The sequence below is a fragment of the Sinohyriopsis cumingii genome, chromosome 13 (assembly GCF_028554795.1).
Source record: "Sinohyriopsis cumingii isolate HCF-2022 chromosome 13, ASM2855479v2, whole genome shotgun sequence".
In the NCBI taxonomy this organism is placed as follows: domain Eukaryota; kingdom Metazoa; phylum Mollusca; class Bivalvia; order Unionida; family Unionidae; genus Sinohyriopsis; species Sinohyriopsis cumingii.
Window position 1 is genome coordinate 46,053,040 of NC_142973.1, and position 20,826 is coordinate 46,073,865.

Below are 20,826 nucleotides of genomic sequence, written 5' to 3' on the forward strand. Positions count from 1 at the left end.
CGCAATATGTTAAATAAATGTTGTAATTGAGTAAATGTGACTATATTTTACTACTTTTGTGTATTCTTTCATTTTGACAAGTAAGAGAATGTCTCTCTATGTCCGCGCGCGCGCGCGTGTGCGTGCGTGTTTTATTACATATTTGGATTTTGCAACGGTGTTCACATATCAAGCATTTAATTTAGTGGAGTATTCAAACGAAAAAATGGAGTGCAAGTGTACTTAACTACTTAAGTAACTTTAATCTACAATTCCTCTCCTGGCAAAATTAATGTCTGCAGCAAGTTTGTTTCTTGACAAATATCTTGGTAGAATGATGCTGTTTAAAGAGAGCATGTATCTGGTGTACTTATCATATGATAATCACTGCACTTTTCAAGCCCCCAAACACGGAGATTGTTCTTTAAATAAAACCCGACGATGTATGTGTTTGTGTGTGGTTGGGGGTGGGCCCGTTGTTCTGTGCGATTGGTAACCCTGCGTGTATCTCGTATATTGTATGTTTGCCTATCGTTATTCCAGCACCGAAAAAGGATGGCAATAAGAACTTACATAAACACGTTGCTACTTTGTCAATTTTGATCCATCCCCGGCCCATGGGGCAAGGCTGTTGCTGTTAATTTTCACAAGAGTTAATTTTTTTGTACTGAAACCTAGATTTACGTGTACAATTCATTAAAATGGATTCGGATATCAGATCAACGGATCGTAACTTGAAAAATATCAAAATGTCTATCTAGTTTCATAATGCTATGATGATCTCTCTCTCTCTCTCTCTCACACACCCACCCCCCCCCACACACACACACAAACACACACACATACACATACACACACACATGTTTTATGAGAGAAAAAACATGATATCAGCGGGTTTTAGAGAGGAATACTGTTACAAAAATATCGATTAGTCTCTCCTTTTACAATGATTTATTAGTTATGTCTCACGTGCTCTCTATACACAGAGAATGACAGCAGGCAAATGAGCTTGATTGACTTCATTGCTCTCGTAACTGCATAAAACAGTATATTTTCATGGATAGAATAAAATTCCATAACCGTTCGCTAGGGCTATTCTTGCCGAAAAGAGTATTCATTGTTTACCTTGGATTAATCAAGCACAACACGATAGAGAATGATAATGTTGACATCTTTGATTCATTTCTGGAGATTTTAAAATAATCAAATTCAAAACATATGAAGGCCTGTGAATTTATTATAAATCGTGTGTGTGTGTGTGTGTGTGTGTGTACACCGCCCGTTCTATTAGCAAATCCATGTGTCTTGCATATGCACGTTATTTCATCCTAACAACGACACATTTGAGCATTTAAAAGCACGTTATTTTTTGTCAGATCTGGTCCAATCCAATGCCCTTGTATACAAACTACATGTACTAATTTCTTTGTGTTATAACACATCTGATTTGTTGTTGTTGTTGTGGGGTTTAAAGCCATTTTTCAGCACACGATAGGTTATACATGGCGGCCAGTATTAATGGTGGAGGAAGAACCCGGGAAAACCCCGGAAAGAACCACCGGCCCACGAGAAGCTACTGGCAAGCTTTCTCACATTCCCACATTGGCCGAATCGAGACTCGATCCCACGCAGACAGAGGGGAGATGGCAGTGATCCGTAACGGAGAGCGCTTTAGACCACTCGGCCACTCGGGGCCCCTATAACACATCTGATGTACGTGTTTTAAATTTTGGTATGGATGTTCAGATTTGCGTGTAAAATTTATTCAAATCAAAATAGAGGTCAAGACAGGGTATCGTACCGTGACAATTCTAAAAATCCCCACCCCATGTTTTGGTGTTCTGTCTCTCTGTCTGTCTTTCTGTCTCTCTCTCACACACTCAACACACAGACAGCCATACATGCATATTCGTGCACATCAGTCTATGTGGCCGCCTCAGTAAAATCTGAGTCGTTTGACAGAGACATTATTAACTGTTACAAACAAAAATTGATTATTCTTTTCATTCTATTATGATTAATTAGTTATTACACTCTCACACTCCAGAGACAGAGTATGTCATACATTTTTAACAACATCTCAATGAGTATGAGTGACTTCTTCGCAGTTTTAAATGGGAAAATAATCAAATTTCCTTCTGTGGAAGGAAAAAAACAAATTCTCGCTTGCTGGGTCTATTCCTACCAGTCAAACATTTTATAGATTGTTAACCACTGGGACAAAAAACTCAAAACAGAACACGCCCCCCACAATCCGTACACGCACACACACACACACACACACACACACACACACACACACATATATATATATATATATATATATATATATATATATATATATATATATATATATATATATTCCAAATAGTGACTCAAAGTAACATGCGTATAGAAATAGCGATTCTCAGTGAATGTGTTGTATAAATAATGTATCAGAGTAACATGTGTCAGTGGATTAAGTCTCATCTAAACATCGTTGTGATGACACACTATATTCCAAATAGTGACTCAGAGTAGCATGCGTTACATAAATAATGATTCAAAGTAACATGCGTTATATAAATAGTGAATCAGAGTAAATGTGTTTTATAAAAAGTGACTCAGATTAACATGTATCAGTGGAGCATGTCTCATCCGAACATCGTTGTGATCACAAACTATATTCCAAATATTGACTCTGAGTAACATGTGTTATGTAAATAGTGGCTCAGAATAACATGCTTTATATAAATAGTGACTGAGTAACATGCCTTATGTAAATAGTGACCTTGAATAGCATGCGTTCTATAAACAGTTACTCAGAGTAAAATGCGTTATATACATAGTGACTCAGAGCAACATGTGTCAGTGGAGCAAGTCTCGTCCGAACATCGTTATGATCAGAAACTACATTCCAAATAGTGACTCACAGTAGCACGCCTTATATAAATAGTGAATTCATTATAGGCCTTCAGAGTTATGTTTATGTGGACAGGAAGAAAACAAAGTCATGTGTATGAATTCGACATTTTCAGTTTTATGTTCAAGTCAGCTAAAAGTAAATATGGTCCTACAAAGAATTATTGTGTTTAAGTCTGTGGACTGAATAGGTTTAACCAAATTCTCAAAGACTGTGATGTTAACAAATTTATAAATAAATGTACGTTGAACAAAAGCTCGTTCTTCACCTTCAATGCATTGTTTGACACTAATTGTTGACATACCTTTTTTCTAAGATGAGCTAAATATGATTCACATTTGATACATTGCTTGACACTGATTGTTGACATACCTTTTTTATAAGATGAGCTAAATATGATTCACATTTGATACATTGCTTGACACTGATTGTTGACATACCTTTTTTATAAGATGAGCTAAATATGATTCACATTTGATACATTGCTTGACACTGATTGTTGACATACCTTTTTTATAAGATGAGCTAAATATGATTCACATTTGATACATTGCTTGACACTGATTGTTGACATACCTTTTTTCTAAGATGAGCTAAATATGATTCACATTTGATACATTGCTTGACACTGATTGTTGACATACCTTTTTATAAGATGAGCTAAATATGATTCACATTTGATACATTGCTTGACACTGATTGTTGACATACCTTTTTATAAGATGAGCTAAATATGATTCACATTTGATACATTGCTTGACACTGATTGTTGACATACCTTTTTTATAAGATGAGCTAAATATGATTCACATTTGATACATTGCTTGACACTGATTGTTGACATACCTTTTTATAAGATGAGCTAAATATGATTCACATTTGATACATTGCTTGACACTGATTGTTGACATACCTTTTTCTTAGATGAGCTAAATATGATTCACATTTAATACATTGCTTGACACTGATTGTTGACATACCCTTTTTATAAGATGAGCTAAATATGATTCACATTTGATACATTGCTTGACACTGATTGTTGACATACCTTTTTTATAAGATGAGCTAAATATGATTCACATTTGATACATTGCTTGACACTGATTGTTGACATACCTTTTTATAAGATGAGCTAAATATGATTCACATTTGATCAGCATTTACTTTTCCTGATGAAAATGCATGAAGGGGATAAGGTAAAATCAGAAATTTCAGTTTACCTGAAAAACAGCACTCGAACGGCTTCTAGACATTCTATAATTTCGGAAAATATATTTCTTCCGATGTCAATTTAAAGAGGTCATATCATTACAAAATATAGGAAATGCTTTTCTTTAGTAAAGAAATCTTCATTTTTAGCCAGCCACTGAACGTCGGTTGCTTTTTTTCTGTATAAAGCCTGTATCCCCTCCCCCATCACTCCCAACCCCGAAGTCAACTCTTTCCTAATTAAACAGTAGTATTAAACCGTTACAACTCTGTGGTCTTAAACTAAGTAGCAGAAAAAGTCAAATCAAGTCTTAAACTAAGCAGCAGAAAAAGTCAAATCAAGTCTTAAACTAAGCAGCAGAAAAAGTCAAATCAAGTCTTAAACAAAGCAGCAGAAAAATTCAAATCAAGTCTTAAACTAAGCAGCAGAAAAAGTCAAATCAAGTCTTAGACTAAGCAGCAGAAAAAGTCAAATCAAGTCTTAAACTAAGCAGCAGAAAAAGTCAAATCAAGTCTTAACTAAGCAGCAGAAAAAGTCAAATCAAGTCTTAAACTAAGCAGCAGAAAAAGTCAAATCAAGTCTTAAACTAAGCAGCAGAAAAAGTCAAATCAAGTCTTAAACTAAGCAACAGAAAAAGCCAAATCAAGTCTTAAACTAAGCAACAGAAAAAGTCAGATCAAGTCTTAAACAAAGCAGCAGAAAAAGTCAAAACAAGTCTTAAACTAAGCAAAAGAAAAAGTTAAATCAAGTCTTAAACTAAGGAACAGAAAAAGTCAGATCAAGTCTTAAACTAAGTAACATAAAAGAAAAACCAAGTTTAGTCAAATTCAACAAATAATTAATTTCTCTAGAATACAAAATGAAAATTTTAAAGGAACCTACATTATTGTGAATTAAATCCCAAATGATCCTAAAAGATCTATCACAAATCAAAACGAGTGTTCCGAATAAGTTCAAGTATTGAATGAGCTATGTGCCAACAATCTTGGATGATGTACCAACTGTCTTGATGTAATCCATAATGTTCTTGAATGAATTTAGAATAATCCCGAAATAGAGATTTAGTCCAAAATGACAGTGAGCACTTTGTAATTCCAATAAATAATTTTTAAAAATGGCTCTTCTCAAATTATATCTAAACACAACTGAACTTAGAGTGAGCACGAAATAACTTTGTTTACTTCAAACTTAAATAAAGACATAAGACCCAGTAAGATCACCAGGATGTGGGTCATTTTCACATCAAATTTGTAAACAAGTTCTTTTCTAAATCTAGAACTCAGATAACAGTAAACAGCCTATTTATAAGTTACGAACAAGACCAGAAAGCAGACACTCCTCTAGAACCTTCTATGGTGAAAAGGCCATGTCAACATGTTTGCATCTTAAAATCCATTCCACAATGATGAACAAAAGTAAAGAACACAATACTGATATAGACAAAAGTTAAGCACACAGTATAGCTATACATAACATAAACCTACATAGGTGCATCGGAAGGATTTTGCATTTTGGATTAGATTAGCGCTTGTGTGTCCATTTTAGTCTCTTTCCCAGGCTGTGGCGCAGAGAGTGGGCTAGAGCCTGGGGAGGAGACAAGTCCATTTTGCACCCTTCGTCACAACTAGATTTTTGTTTCCTGATAATATTTAAAATACCAGCGTGAGTAACTTATCTCTCTCTCTCTCTCTCTCTCTCTCTCTCTCTCTCTCACACACACACACACACACACACACACACACACATCCCCACACACAGGCTAGCGGATGTAGAATAGGCCCGATGTCTTCACGAACCTTCCTGCATGTCGCACAACACGAATAATTGAAGAAACTTCCTTGCTGTGATGATGGCTTCTGTGACGATGTTCTGACCGTGTAAGTGTTGGACGTTTTAAAAGTATACGGTTTAGATAAATACATTCTGAGTCTTCACTCTTACGGTTTTGTAATTTATTGGACTGTATCTTTATTTCTTTATTTTTTTCGCAACATCTTTACATTTAAACTGTAGTACAATACAGAATACATGTAACAATTTCCATAAATTCTGCTATATTACAATGAATATTTATTTATCTTGTGTCTAATTTAGACCGCTCCGGAGGCCTAGTGGTTGGAGCGTCCGCCTCGGAAGCGGGAGGTCGTGGGTTCGATTCCCGGCCGAGTCATACCAAAGACTTAGAAAAATGATACTAACAGCTTCCTCGCTTGGCGCTCAGCATTAAAAGGTTAGTGTTAGGACTGGTCGGCCTGGTGTCAGGATAATGTGACTGGGTGGGACATCATGCTACATGTCTGCGGCATGATGCCCCAGTGCTAGACATCACTATAAACTGGCACACTGCAGACATCGTAGCAATATGACTGAAAAATTGTTAAAGCTACGTTAAAAATCCTAATCACATACACAGATCTAATTTTGATAGGGACGTTTTTATTTTGCAGTATGTCAAATACAATTCATGCCACTCACTGTATGAAAGGATATGCCAGTTTTTTTTTAAATGACCGCTTCTGTTGAGTTTGTGTCAATATGTTTTTCTTAAAATGTCCGTTTCCGTTGAGTTTCGCTAAGTCAATTTGTTTTCTTTAAATGTCTCTTTCCGAAGAGTTTCACTATGTCAGTGCTTTCTTTAAATGCCCCATTCCGTTGAGTTTCGCTATGTCAATAAGTTTTCTTTAAAAGTCTCTTTCCGAAGAGTCTCACTATGTCAGTGCTTTCTTTAAATGCCCCATTCCGTTGAGTTTCGATATGTAAACATGTTTACCACAGCATCATCTGGATCTTGATTAGTTTGGTGCTGCATCATGACGACGTTGTTGCACCGCGCAGCGTCAACATTTGCAAAAGAATTATAATGGAACAAATGTGTGACCGCATTAATTTTGTAAAGGTATCAATGTAGTTTTCTGAAGATCCCGCAGTTGTCGTTTATTTTTGGAGTAAAGAATTTAAATCTTTGATTGCTCTTGGGGTAAGACAAAGCGTAAATATTAGTCCTTGCGTACGTTATTAGGTTGGTATATTCATGTTGATTTCCGCTGGGTTTGGTTAAATTTTAGCAAAGTTAATTTTGCTTTTTTAAAAGTAAAACAACGCGCTGTAAAAGAAATATTACTCTCTTTTGCAATTTACATTGGTTTAATGGTTTCCAGTACGACTTATTCGATGAGATGAGACTAACTTGGGTATATTCATAATTGTATATAACAAACCTGGGTGCTCGAGTTTGGATTTGTACAAATTAATCTTCTAAAACCTGGAAATGGGGGCCCCAAACTGTACATGTATATTCTACAAGTCTTCCCAAACAGTACAGGTACATTCTGCAAGGGGTTCCGAACTGTACAGGTATATTTTACGAGAGGTACCGAACTGTACATGTATATTCTACAAGTGGTCCCAAACAGTACAGGTGTATTCTGCAAGGGGTCCAGAGCTGTATTTATATTTTACGATGGGTCCAGAACTGTACATTTATATTCTACAAGTGGTCCCAAACAGTACAGGTATATTCTGCAAGGGGTCCAGAATTGTATGTATATTTTACGAGGGGCCCCGAACTGTACAGGTATATTTTACGAGGGGTGTACAGGTATATTCTACGAAATACTTGCATTTCGTGGACAGGATGATCTTAATAGGCTTCACATACCATTTGTTTTTGGTGCATTGTTCGTGAATGTGCAGGTTCCATTTCGGATCACCAGCAATCCTGACTCCTAAATACTTTATCTGATTGTGATTTCTTAAGGAACTATCTTCCAATGAATACCACGTTACTGATTTTTATGGGATTTCTTTCTTGTCGGTTGCGCTATATTAGATTATTTTTATGTTGAAATCGCATGCCAGATGTTCGTGCCCACTCTTCTAGTTTATTTATGTTTTTCAGTGATATCTTTGTATCCCGCTGGGTTTGGGATATATGCAAAAAGGATAATGTCTGTATCGGTTGCAATCAAAAACACTGGCGCAGGTTCTGTGCCTTGATGTACTCCGTAAGCTACTTTGGGCCGACCAGATTTGTTATCATTTATCACCACGCGTTATTTTCGAAAACATTAAATGATCTATCCAGGACAGAGCTTGCGAAATAATTTACTCCTTAGCAATTCGTGGGAGAGGATCATTGTCGAGAAATAGCCAAGTCCTTTATGATGTTAACAAAGATAATAGGCACAAGCATTTTACCGAGGCAACTACTGAATGAGACCGGATGGTAATTAATTATAATTAATAGTAATTAACGATAATTAATGGTAATTAATAGCTTTTGTGCAATCACCAACGGTGAGCATATATTTTGCCAGCCACCAATCCTTTGGGATTTTGCAAATGTCCAAAGATTGTTGAAAAATGTGTGTAAGCACTGGTACCAGCCCCGAGGACAGTTCCTTGAAAGTTTTGGGGGTATATCATCGTGACCACAAGGTTCTGAACACAAAGCAACGTTTGAACTTCCAAACATGTTGCTACTATATAATTCGTTTCTAAAACAAAATACGGAAATGTACGTGTTGAAGCAACGCCACATTTGAGAAGGCAAAACTACTGCAGAATTTGATGTTCTATATTATTGATATTACTGATCGTTACGTTAATAAACACGACATGCTCCGTTGTCACTATTATATGGTATGCATCGTCAAAAATTGGATAAAGTACTATTTCGGTGGTACCATTCATGCATGATAATATATGTGTGTGACTTGGATTTTTAACGTAGCATTAACAATTTTTCAGTCATATCGCTACGATGTCTGCAGTGTGGCAGTTTATAATGATGTCTAGCACTGAGGCATCATGCCGCAGACATGTAGCATGATGTCCCACCCAGTCACATTATCCTGACACCAGGCTGACCAGTCCTAACACTAACCTCTTAATGCTGAGAGCCAAGCGAGGCAACTGTTAGTACCATTTTTGCAAGTCTTTGATATGACTCGGCCAAGGTTCGAACCCGTGACCTCCCGCATCCGAGGCGGACGTTCTAACCACTAGGCCACCGGAGCGGTTCTTCAAAATATAATTTATTTGTTTATTGGATCTGGGTGAAGAAACAGAGAGTAGTTGGTTAATAAATAATGAAAGAAAAGACAAAAAATATCAAAAGAAAGGTTTGAACATAAATGTTAAAGTGCAATATGTAAAAACAAGCACTAATTAGTTTTTTTTACGTGATTAAGCAGATAATTGATAATAATGTATACATGATATCAATTCTTTTTATTTGCTGTAAACGCACGACGAACGCCATGAATCGTACTGTTCAACTGTTAGAATCGAAGGCACATCCACGCAAAGCATTGGAACTAGCACTGGTTGATCTGGTACGAGATACACGTGCCATAATTACAATGCATTGAATAATAAATTAACCGACGTCGTAATGGAACAGTCTATTTCTGTGCAAAATGTATAGTACTTTTCTTTTTCAACTCTCGATAACACTACCTGGTGTAATTGTGTACTTGAATGTTACGGATTTCATCAAGTTTCTTTGTGTCAATGGGTTGCTTTTCTAAATTCCATCCGGCCTGCATAAGTAGATAGACATCTGAAAAGAATTCCAAATTCATTCACAAATAATAAAATGACACAAAAGATGTAGATGAAGGTTACATAAAATTATAATTAAATTGTGGTCCAGGTCTGGATTTACAACAGTTTTGTAAAATTCAAAGCAGAAACTTAAGAATACGACTGGTTAATGTCTAACAAAGATTTCATTCGTTCATAATACTTGATTTGGAACCTGAGTTTGCTCTCTGACATTTGTTTTGCTGTCAGTTAAAAAATGTCAGCCATCACCTACTTGTACGCGGCTATCAGTTACTCCAAAAGCCCCATAGGTGCGACCCGTTATAGATACACAACATTCCAGCGAACCCATTTCAATCCGCGCTCTGTGATACACTACTTTACATAATATAGCTTGGTGTGCGACGATTTTCTGACAGTGAAACCGTATAGTTCACCGGTATTCTGATACCTCGGTGAATTTCATTGTGTAATATATACATATTGAAACTGATTTAACCGCATAATATTTAAATCCGGCGTTCGTGAAGTTGTTGTAAGGTACAATGGAAATTCATTATGAGCCAACAATTACATAGATGAAACTAAACGTTTCAATACAAAATCTTTAAACGTTTGGAAAATAAAGGCTACTGCGTGGGCCTAGTTTATTTTGGTACAATGACCTTTATTCCAGTCTTTGGCGACTCCCCAATTACAGAGAGGAAAATTCAGCCCAGAATCAAGTACAGATCCTTCCAAGATCAAATTTGACTTTTTAAGCTCACAGTCTTAACAGCTCATTGGTTAAGCGTTGACTTTGTGACCAGTAGGGTAAGGTTCGATTCCCACCATCTGATCAGCCTAGATCGGCTACTTAAGGCACTTAACTCTACTTGCATCGATACGATATAACCTTAGAAAGAGTTTCTGAGCCATAAATAAACACAAACCAAAACCAAACTTGAAAACATAACCAAATCGTACTAACACTTCAGTAAGTCTTGATGAGGTCAGTCTTCATTACAAAAATTAGGATGTAGTGACTGTAATGCGACATTTAATTCCATTTCAAGTTTATCACATGCCCACTGTGTTACAGAGACTAAAAAAGTCATTTTCTTTTTCCATATTACAAACCAGTATTGCGCGATCTCTGAAATAGTATCTTGCCGTAAAGAAAGCAACTGCGTAATGTCCATGGCATTTGCTTTAGTTTATAGTCTTTTCCTGCATTTTTTATGCGTCTTTATCGAATAAGTCAATATTTTTGGTCTTGTGATAGTAGAATCTTACATTTCTAATCACATTAATTGAAATTCATGAAAATCGTATATTTTCAGTCCTTTGATCGCAAGGGTTCGCAAACAATAAACAAATTCAACTAATTTAATCAATTTCGATTGAACTTAGCAGTCACTTAATTCTCTGTTTCTAGGGTAACTGAGAGACTTCACAGCTACATATTAACGAGAAGATAACCTTTTTTTACAGTAAAGAGAAATAATAATACTGATCCGACAATATTATTTTTAAAGTGAGAGCTGTTTCTTTTCAAAGATTAAAAAATGTAAAACAAATTAATAACCTACGGCTATTTTCCCTTCTAATAAACGAATTGATTATCTTCGCGTTTTAGAAATAAATATTGTCCCGCCACTCACCCAAGAAAAGAAAGACTATACAAGTTTTCGCTTCACAACATACGATTACAAAGTATGTCACAAAACCGAAACCTGGGCAATGATGTCATTTTTGTTGTAATCGGTACGCATACCTACAATCTGTACGTACACATTACACCTCAGTGTGTTTTATTTCGGTACAGTGTGCGCCTGATTTGTCCTAATTCCGTTAGTTTGTACGACTCTTGGTAGTTTCTTTTGTAACTGATCGTACTGACATTAATAACAATCTGTAGGAATTGTGATTCTTCTCATGAAGAATTAAAAAAATATATATATATATTTTAATTTTTTTATGGCACAGTCAGAAAAAGAGGATTCCGACCAAGACCTTCCCGAATTCAGTGCAGTTTAACAATATGGGGAATAAAGTCTCGCTTTGTCACTTCCCGCAACAGAATGTAATCAATACTACTTTCGGTCCGCAACAATGGGTTTCATAAAAACCAAGCAAACTGAAATGGGCGTAACGGCATGGGTTGATTTTTTTTTAGAGATAAGACGGTCTGGGTGGATAGCAAAAGTAAGACACTCATTTTTGTTTTGAGAGGGAACTAAACTTTAAAGCTCCAAGGAAAATCACCATAACGATGAAGATCTTTAAGTACTTTGCGGTTCTGTGCAAAGGAATCCTCGGTGTGAAAAATATATTTGCCAGCAGTTGTAAATCTCGAATCGTTGGCTTCGTTCAGGCTCTCGCGTGAGTCCGTCAGATCTATTTTAGTTTCGTGAGAGTCTGATTAAACGATATTATCCAATCGGCAGCATGGTTGCTGCGCGTACTTAAAGAAGAAATACATATATGGAATTTTATATAATCCAATCTAGAGGGATACATACAAACATTACCAAAACTTAAATAGGATTACCTCATCTATTTCCCCAATGAACATATCTAGTCCTTGGCTGTGCCCAATTTGTATTGCGCATTGGTGATTTTCGATTGCACCTAAAATATGAAGAAAAAAACTAATTAAACAATTCCAAGTATCAGAGAAATTATTATTATAGTAGAAAGTGTATGAAAAAAGGTGCCATAGTTACACGTGTATAGCGTACCCAGCTGCGAACATCATTGACCATCTTCACTAGCCAAGGTTTCGATTTGATAACCCTATTTACACATTGGCGGATCGAGCAGATATTTTAGTGCTTTGTCCCAGCTTTGTCCCAGCGACACCTATTGGATTTCATGAGTTGCCTCCCTTAGTATACAATGACAACTAACCAATAGCGTGTAACAGAGGTGCATTGTACACCGAAAGAAAATGGTGGAGGCAATCTACTTCAAAAGGTTACTTTGTAAGTTTAACATCGAAAGTATGACTACGTACCAGGGGGAAGCCATTACAGGTGTATTTGAGTGAAATTTATTCGTACAAACATGGACCGGCAGTGGAAAACTGCTTATTTATCAGTCCATTTAAGTTGTGTGTTCCGCATCCAATGAAATTCACAAACCCGAAGCATAAAAATGTCTGCTCGATACATCAGGGTGTAGAGAGGGTTATCATATCGGCACCTTGGTTAGCGAAGATGAGCATTGGCAAGTCCAGAAAAATTCGCCACTCAAGCATTGACCGGATCACCGCCATTAAGCTTGAAGTCATACATAGAACGACCAGTTTAACCCTGATCTGCTGGCGCATTATCCGACGGCAGATCTAGGTCAATGGCACATATGGATTTGCGTTATACACGCGTATATATAGTGCATTATAATAGAAGGAATCATACAAAAAGTCACCGTAATGACGGTGATGCAATTATAAATGGCAACATTTTAGTTTGTTGGAAACAAGATTGTTGCAGGTAGCCACATAGGTATAAAATGAATGGATAAATGTAACTGATAGTTACTTAATACTCCAGAGCAAGCAGAGAACACATTTCATTAAAATTTAATTAATATAGCAATAAAGGAATAACTAGGATAAGATAATAATAATAATAATAATAATAATAATAATAATAACAATAATAATTGGAACCATCAACAAGAAGACAACTACCAGCATCATCATCGTCTGAACCAGTGGACTTGTACAGGTTAAATAATAATAATAATAATAATAATAATAATAATAATAATAAAAATGAGGACTTTGTATAGCGTCTAATCTTTAGAAGCTCTAAGCGCTTTATAACATTAGACAACACCTATAAGATAAAAAACATATAATGATATGATTACATAAACAAACACCATGAAACTAGAAAACATTAAAAAAAAAAACATGCTGAGAATATTTAAGGTAGGAAACAGTATTAGGTCTTTAAGTTTGTTCTTGCATAAATAATATTTTCCGATATGGTCTTTCCTTTTATGGTCAATACTGTGCTGTAGAACTTATTCCTCACACGTGTTACTTTAACAAGCATTTTAAGTAGATTCCATACTACTGGTTCGTGACCAATTAGCAAATTATTTAATTAATAGTGTTAATTGCAACCATAATAGGAGCTTCGCCGCATTTTGTCGTAATTAAATATTAATGGCACGCTATAAAACCACACTAAATGAACCAACAATATACGCACCACTATAAAATAACGACCAGTTACAACTGAGTATCTCACAAATAATTTCTTGTTTACAAGACCACTATGTCCTAAGGAAGACAAAATCTTGATAATATCTGATTAAAATAAAGACAATTTGGTAATTTTCAGATGAATTTATTTATTCGTAAATGTGTATGAAAATACTGGAAGGGAGAGGCATCAGAGACATGTTAAGGATAATGGACACTTAACATGTAACTCAGGGCAAATACATCAAATACGTCAGAATAACTTAAAACAAGATAGAAAGTCCTGTTGACATGTTATTCATGTTTCCGTGTGGTGGTCCTCTTTACAATGACAGAAGGTACGACAAGGTTGGTATTATTTTTGTTCTCTCAATATTTGTATCACCACATGTAAAAGAGGCGTTGAATACAATTGGAAAACTCGTACATGAAGAATTAAGACTGAAAAGTAAACTGCAAGACATAGTGTTAAGAGACGAATATGAAACACATTTTAACTCAAAAAATACATGACACGTCTTTGAAATGGATACATTTAAATAAAAAGTTTGCTCGAAATCACTAACAGCCATATATCGAGGTCCTGTACGTAACGAACGCAGTTTGAATTACAGATATATAAAACACATGTCATTGTTCATTCTGAATTATAAATATTCAAAATACCACTGTTTATTCATAATTTGTCCGGTAATGACAGAATACACAAATTTGAGAACAAAAGCAACAAATTATTTTGAGAAAGACTTCTTCACTTTTATGAAAAACGCTGTTTCGAGAGTCAGACTTACACGAAAACATTTGCATATAAAACTATTTTTTTACACCGAAAAGATCCATTTGTGCAAGGATGGCGGTTATTAACGACTAATTGGGGTTAAAAAGAAAGTCAAATAAAAATTTCGAGTAGAACGTCAGTCGTAGAATTTTATAAATATACGCTTAAAGCAAATACTGCAAAAAACGAAACTATTAATAACTGATACTGATTCATTATGCATCCATGATGAGACAGAAAACTTGTACAATGACATCAAGTATATCATCACATTTAGTGATACTGTTGACTATAAAAAGAATACCATATTTGGTATCTCCAGAAGACTAAGAACGTTCCTGCCCTTTTAAGGATGAACTATCGTCTATTTCTATGCAAAAGTTGACCTCAGTAGGTTCATCGTGTTAATCGTGGTAAGTAGATATCAGTGGAAGCATCGGGATGCTTATGACGCTATGAATAGATGCATATACATTAAAATCATAATCCATGTTTAGTAGGTAATGCTCTTTGAGTTCCATAATCCGCTAATTTATGTTTTCACTGAACTCATGAATTTCTATCTGCAAATCTCCCATGACCATGTAATGTTTAATATTTCTTTATCAGCTCCATATGGGTCAAATAAATTGAACAGGTAGTTTCTTCAAGCTAAACCGTTAGCTATTGTTCCTCCAATACTATCTTATGCCGCCGCCATTTATTGTGCCTTGGAAAAGGCTATGATTTTACATAAGCCATTCTATTTAAAAGTGACACAGTTTGATGCTCTTCCTTGTTTTATTTTACATCTTATATGTTCAGCTCCTCTTTCGTCTTTACATCCAATTATAAAGGCAATGTTCTCTTCTTGATGTCACGTACGTGAGCCTTTCACACTGTAAAGATCGGTTTCGGAATTTGAACGTGGAAGCAACACCTCTGATCGAAGAAGGAACCAACGGGTTAACTAATACTAGAATAAGTACATTACATGAGGTATATTACAGACGACACTCTCCCTGATACAGAAATATATTTTAGCATTCCAATTGATAATATGCATGGCAAATATGCATTTAATTGCAATGAAAATATTGAACAAATTATTTATTCAAATTATAATGTGGCTGAGGACAACAAAATTAGGCATGATAAAGTTTGGAAGACTGGCAGAGGAAGACAAAAGGATTGAAGTATACCAGAGAAAACACTTGAATACTCGAATGATTGAGAGAAAGAGGATTTGTTAGGCACAACTTGAGTAAGTTGGCTGATACTTATGCTTTGAATTCTACTCATCCTGACACAACGTTACATCTACACAGGCTGAATTTCGTAATTTTGCCAGCTTGTAATGAGCCGGTAGAGCATGAGAATATGCACTTATTGTCCTTGTAATTGGTGTTAATGTTTATATTTGTTACAATTCTCTTTAAAGCTTCGCTAGGTTTTCTTGGCCAGGATGGCAACTTATCGTAAATACATAACTTATCGCAAATAAGAGTAGATATCATGGTAAACATACCAGACTGACACAACATTTCATTACACAGACTTCTAGTAGCATTAATCCTATAATAAAAGATCGTCAGTACCTGAGATGGTATCTAATGTCATTACTGTACCTGGATCATGTTTAATATAATTCGCTGTAGAGTTTCTTCTTTGTGTGATTCTCTTTATATCCAGTGATGTCTCAGTGTGTATATCTAGATCTGCATTACTTATTAAGCTCGTATCATGGGCTTTTTCCCGTGCACTGCATGCATGTGTTAGGTGTAGGTTTTAATTCTCTATACGGATATTCCAATCTTTTAATAAATATCGCACCAAATTAAAGTATCTTCATTCAGGCAGTGGTTTTGTTAGTCACCAAGAGATTTCAATTTTAAATCCTTATTCACACTTAAACGCTTAAAAAACTCGATCATCCAATAAATGTTAAAATACAAGTTGTAAGAAGCTATCATCTTTTTCTGTTATTATCAGCACATCCAATGTATGATATAGGCATGTATTCTAAGTCATATAAAAATCAAGCAAGATATATAGCTTCCAGAGTGGTAGCCAATAAGACAGCTTGTTTTTGTTGCTATGTTTGGCTTAACCCATTTTACAGCGCGTGGCGGCCAGTATATATGATGGAGGGAAAACCTGGAAAAGCCTGGGAAGAACCAACGACCCACGGGAAGCTCACTAAACCACGATGGTTGAGCCCGAGACTCGAACCCACGCGAATAGTGGTGAAATGTCAGTGATCTGAAAAGGTCGAAGCCACAGAAGATCGCGTAATTAATACGCATGGGTCTCGCTCATTATCGAATTTATCTGAGATCTTTATAGTATGAAATTAGAGTTTAAGTTTGATTACTGTCGGACCAGAAATGTAGTTTCCAGAATGGTAAAAAAAGACAGTTCATTCATTATCGAACTAGTCGAAGATTGGAAAGACGCTCAGCCAGTTAGTTTACCATATTATATCTGATCCCGCTCATTATCGAACTTGAGCAAGACCGTTATAGTAACATAAGTTCATATTCTAACTTGAATCAAAATCGGATCAGAAACATGGGTTCCATGCTGGTAACACTAAATTGTTGCCGGACGCATGAAGGACGACGGGTGACACTATGGTATACGACGCACGAGCGACAAAATGCAGGGCCATACCGTAGGATTTCTTTCCTTATGGGCTGGTGAGTAAGACTCAAATGTTAATTTAATCATTGTTATGTATATTTGATTTAATTTAGATTTGATTTAATTTAATTGTTTGTTTGTTAGTTTTAACTTATTTTAAAAAATTCCATTACATGCTATTGTAATGTAATTTTATTTACTGGGTTTAACATTTTCCAGAAATTCAGTTTAGTTTGACCTGACTGTTATTCGTAAACACTAATAATAGAAACTTTATATCTAAGGCTGACCAAGTTCCTGACCTTGATTCAGAATCAGTAAATGTTGATGTAAACAATATATTTTTTTTTATTTTTTAAAAATTCTTTCTCAAAGTAAGATTCATAAAGAGAAATCGAGGCCATACTTGGAATACGTGACAAATAGCATGTATCAATTAGGTTTTCCCAGTGGACTGGCCCACATCCGGGCATCTATTTTGTGTCTTACTAAGACTTAATATTGATATATTGAGAAATAATAGTTATTCTTGTCATAACACTTGAGAAGTTAAAGTGTTTATTTTGTGACCAGCATTTTTGGCTAATTTGTTTTCGCTTTCTTCAGATTATTTGGATTCCAAGAGATTACGTTTCCACGGAATTACTTGTGCTCAGATTTGTTCATGGACAAGGACAGTTATCGAAACTTACAAAGAATTCAAACACTGGTATATTATTTTCTAAGATTCAACAAAGAACTGTTGACACATCAATACGACCTAACCACATCACACGTCATCGCCTTCCATTTTGGATTTCATCGGGATTCGAACTCAGTTTCATTAAGACTTTTTATTACTAGGACTTCTATTTTTTTATTCTTGGATTATTCTTGGATAATTTTTGGATTTGATTCGTAAAACCGCAAGTTCTTTTCTTCATTTTGACCTTTTTTTTTCTAGGGAAATAAATTATTTGTTTAATTTTACAAAGCTTGGTGTCTTCACTCTTTTCTTTTTGCGTTTTGTAAAAGCCTAAACGTAACATCATCAATCGCGAAAAGGTACACGTGACAAAAGAATAGCACTTGAAAGGTCAGGTACGCATAATTCCTGCTTGTCGTCGTACCATCTCAAGTAGGAGTGAAGTTGATTGGTTATATATGTAACTATTGATTATTTGTTATGCCTCATATTCTGATCGAAAGCTTATCTATGCCGAATTTCTGAATTTCAAACATCATGATCCAATTGCCATCAGTCGTGTCTTTTCGACAGCAAAGATGCACATTTTATCTCGTATAAAAGCTATCTACTATCATGTGACAAAACACGAAGGGGTCCATGCAGTGCAAAGACGGAGAGCTTAATTCACAATTATTAGTCTTTCCAGCGAATCTACAGAATGCATATATTTAAATCCGCCATATACATAGGTATTCTAATTTTTTTAATAAATTGTAGAAAGTTGCAAGTTTGTATAATTAAAGTAGTAAAATTAATCCTCCATTATTACGTTCCTCTTGTGGGGGGGGGGTCATGTTGAATATGTTCGTCGATCTTATCTGCAGTCGCAAAATACTGGTTGTTTCGTTCCAAGTTCACGAATGAAATTATGTTTTAGTAGCTAATTAATGACTTCATGAAATCACGAAAAAGAACTTGTACGGCTCAGTATTAGGATCATCTAGGTCAAGTTAGATTTCACAACTAATTTGTTTCCTTTGGAAATATAAGTTAAGGCTTTTCTCTGACTAAGAAGCTGATCGTCACATTATTAATCTTCTTTGTGTTAGACAAGTTTTGAAAGACTGTACTGAATGGAATCCAACTAGACAGTGGTCTCACGGGGTGGGGTGGGGGTGATGCTGACCGAATCAGAGGGAGTTTCATCAAAATGACATTACATAGGATTCTGTATGGTCTGTTACGGAAAGAATGTCCATGGGGGTGACACCATGAGTTACAGCACTGGGTAACACTGACCCTAGTGACGCCACTGCAACCATATTCGGAATGGGTATCATCAGCATCAAGAAGATCCAAGGTAGGTAAATATTCACATTTGATTGAGTTATATTCCCTCTTTCAATTATATCATTGTACAGGTATTTTGAACCAAGATTCTTCAATAGTATAATATTGGCGCGAGAGCACCCATTTCTCGTTTCTAGTTTAAGATGCATTGCAAATCGTTCTCATGCAATTCATATTAGATTTCAAATATTTTTACACATGCTCTGTAATAATAATAATAATAATAATAATAATAGTAATAATAATAATAATAATAATGGAAACTTACCTTTAACGATTATCTCTCCCTTTTGGTCAGGTGAGCGCCCCTCGAGCTTGCCATTGTGGAAGATGTATGTGATATTTCTCCACTCTCTAACCTAAACAGAAAATATTAAAAACCATAAGGTGGGAGATTCAAACGTAAACAGGAATCTTTTTTTTATTACGTATGTATCAGTTTATATAGATAGTTAGTTTTGTGCATGAACCTAGCGAGAACTTAGACAAAATTCGGCTGAGAAAAAAAATGTCACCAGCTTTGCAAAAGTTACTAGAAGAGTGAATCAGACAGAAGGAAAGAAATCATATCGCAACAGTGATGAGATGGATGATGAGTATGAACCAACTTTTTTTCTATTAAGGAACTACTTTATTATAATAGTTTTGCCATTGACAATGTACAAGTATGCCAGAAAAAAAGCCGATAAATCAGTCCCACACCAATGATGATATTGACCAGTAGCTTAGGGGCTGATATCCCATATTTATTATAATTTGCAAAAATCTGCCGCGAATTTTGTCCGCACACATCGGTGTAAATATAATACACTTACTGGTATTTCTCGCAGCTGTTGAGCTACCGTCGGCTGAATGTTCTTATAGAGAGATGTACGTTATATTTCCAGAGCACGTCAAATCTTTCGCAGCTTGTAAATCCATGTAGAATAACCCTTTGTCCTAAGGCCATTTTGAATTTCGCGCTAGATATGGCAGTTAACAAATAACAGTGTCTCAAGCGTCTGCAGATGTGTTCCGGAAAGATTTGCAATAATTGCACATTTTAATGATCAGGTGACATCATACCCATATCTTCTATCAGAATCAACACATATTTGTGTGATTGATTTACCGGACAAGTATGCAATTAGAGAGGAAGTACAAGTATTCATCAGTTATTTTGATAATGTTTGTTCTACTTGGGTTCTTTTAAATTTAGTCTGGCTTGTAAATGAAAATATTAAATGTGTCTTATGCAAATGAGTGAAGAAAAACCCCACAAAACAAATGGAAAGTTTTTGAAGAAAAATACAGTCAATATCAGCACTGTGCCTACAAGCATACGATAAACTGAAATATCCAAGTTACTGACATATATAGTTATTCCAGCTGTAACTAAACTGATCAGCTTAAATAGCCACGGACACAATTGAATGATTACACATCATCAAAAGGTATGATATACTTTACTGGATTGTACCATCCACATTGAGATAACCTTCATCAGCACTGAATGCATGTTATGTATATTTGATTTAATTATAACTGATTTAATATATATTTATTTCAATTTAATTGTTTGTCAGTTGTAAAA

The 20,826-nt window shown here is 35.5% G+C and overlaps 1 protein-coding gene across 2 annotated transcripts in view; it reads right to left on the reverse strand.

Annotated features, from left to right (window-relative positions):
* Positions 1 to 9,297: 9,297 nt before the first annotated feature.
* LOC149785346 (collagen alpha-6(VI) chain-like) overlaps positions 9,298 to 20,826 on the reverse strand; it is a 98,402-nt gene continuing 86,873 nt past the window's right edge. For both annotated transcript variants that reach the window (XM_089979237.1, XM_089979236.1), the window contains 3 exons: positions 19,522 to 19,612; positions 12,172 to 12,251; positions 9,298 to 9,654 (listed from right to left, as the gene is read on the reverse strand). In XM_089979237.1, coding sequence (XP_089835363.1) covers positions 9,619 to 9,654; positions 12,172 to 12,251; positions 19,522 to 19,612 — 207 coding nt within the window. In that variant the 3' untranslated portion in view covers positions 9,298 to 9,618. The remainder of the gene's footprint in view (positions 9,655 to 12,171; positions 12,252 to 19,521; positions 19,613 to 20,826) is intronic.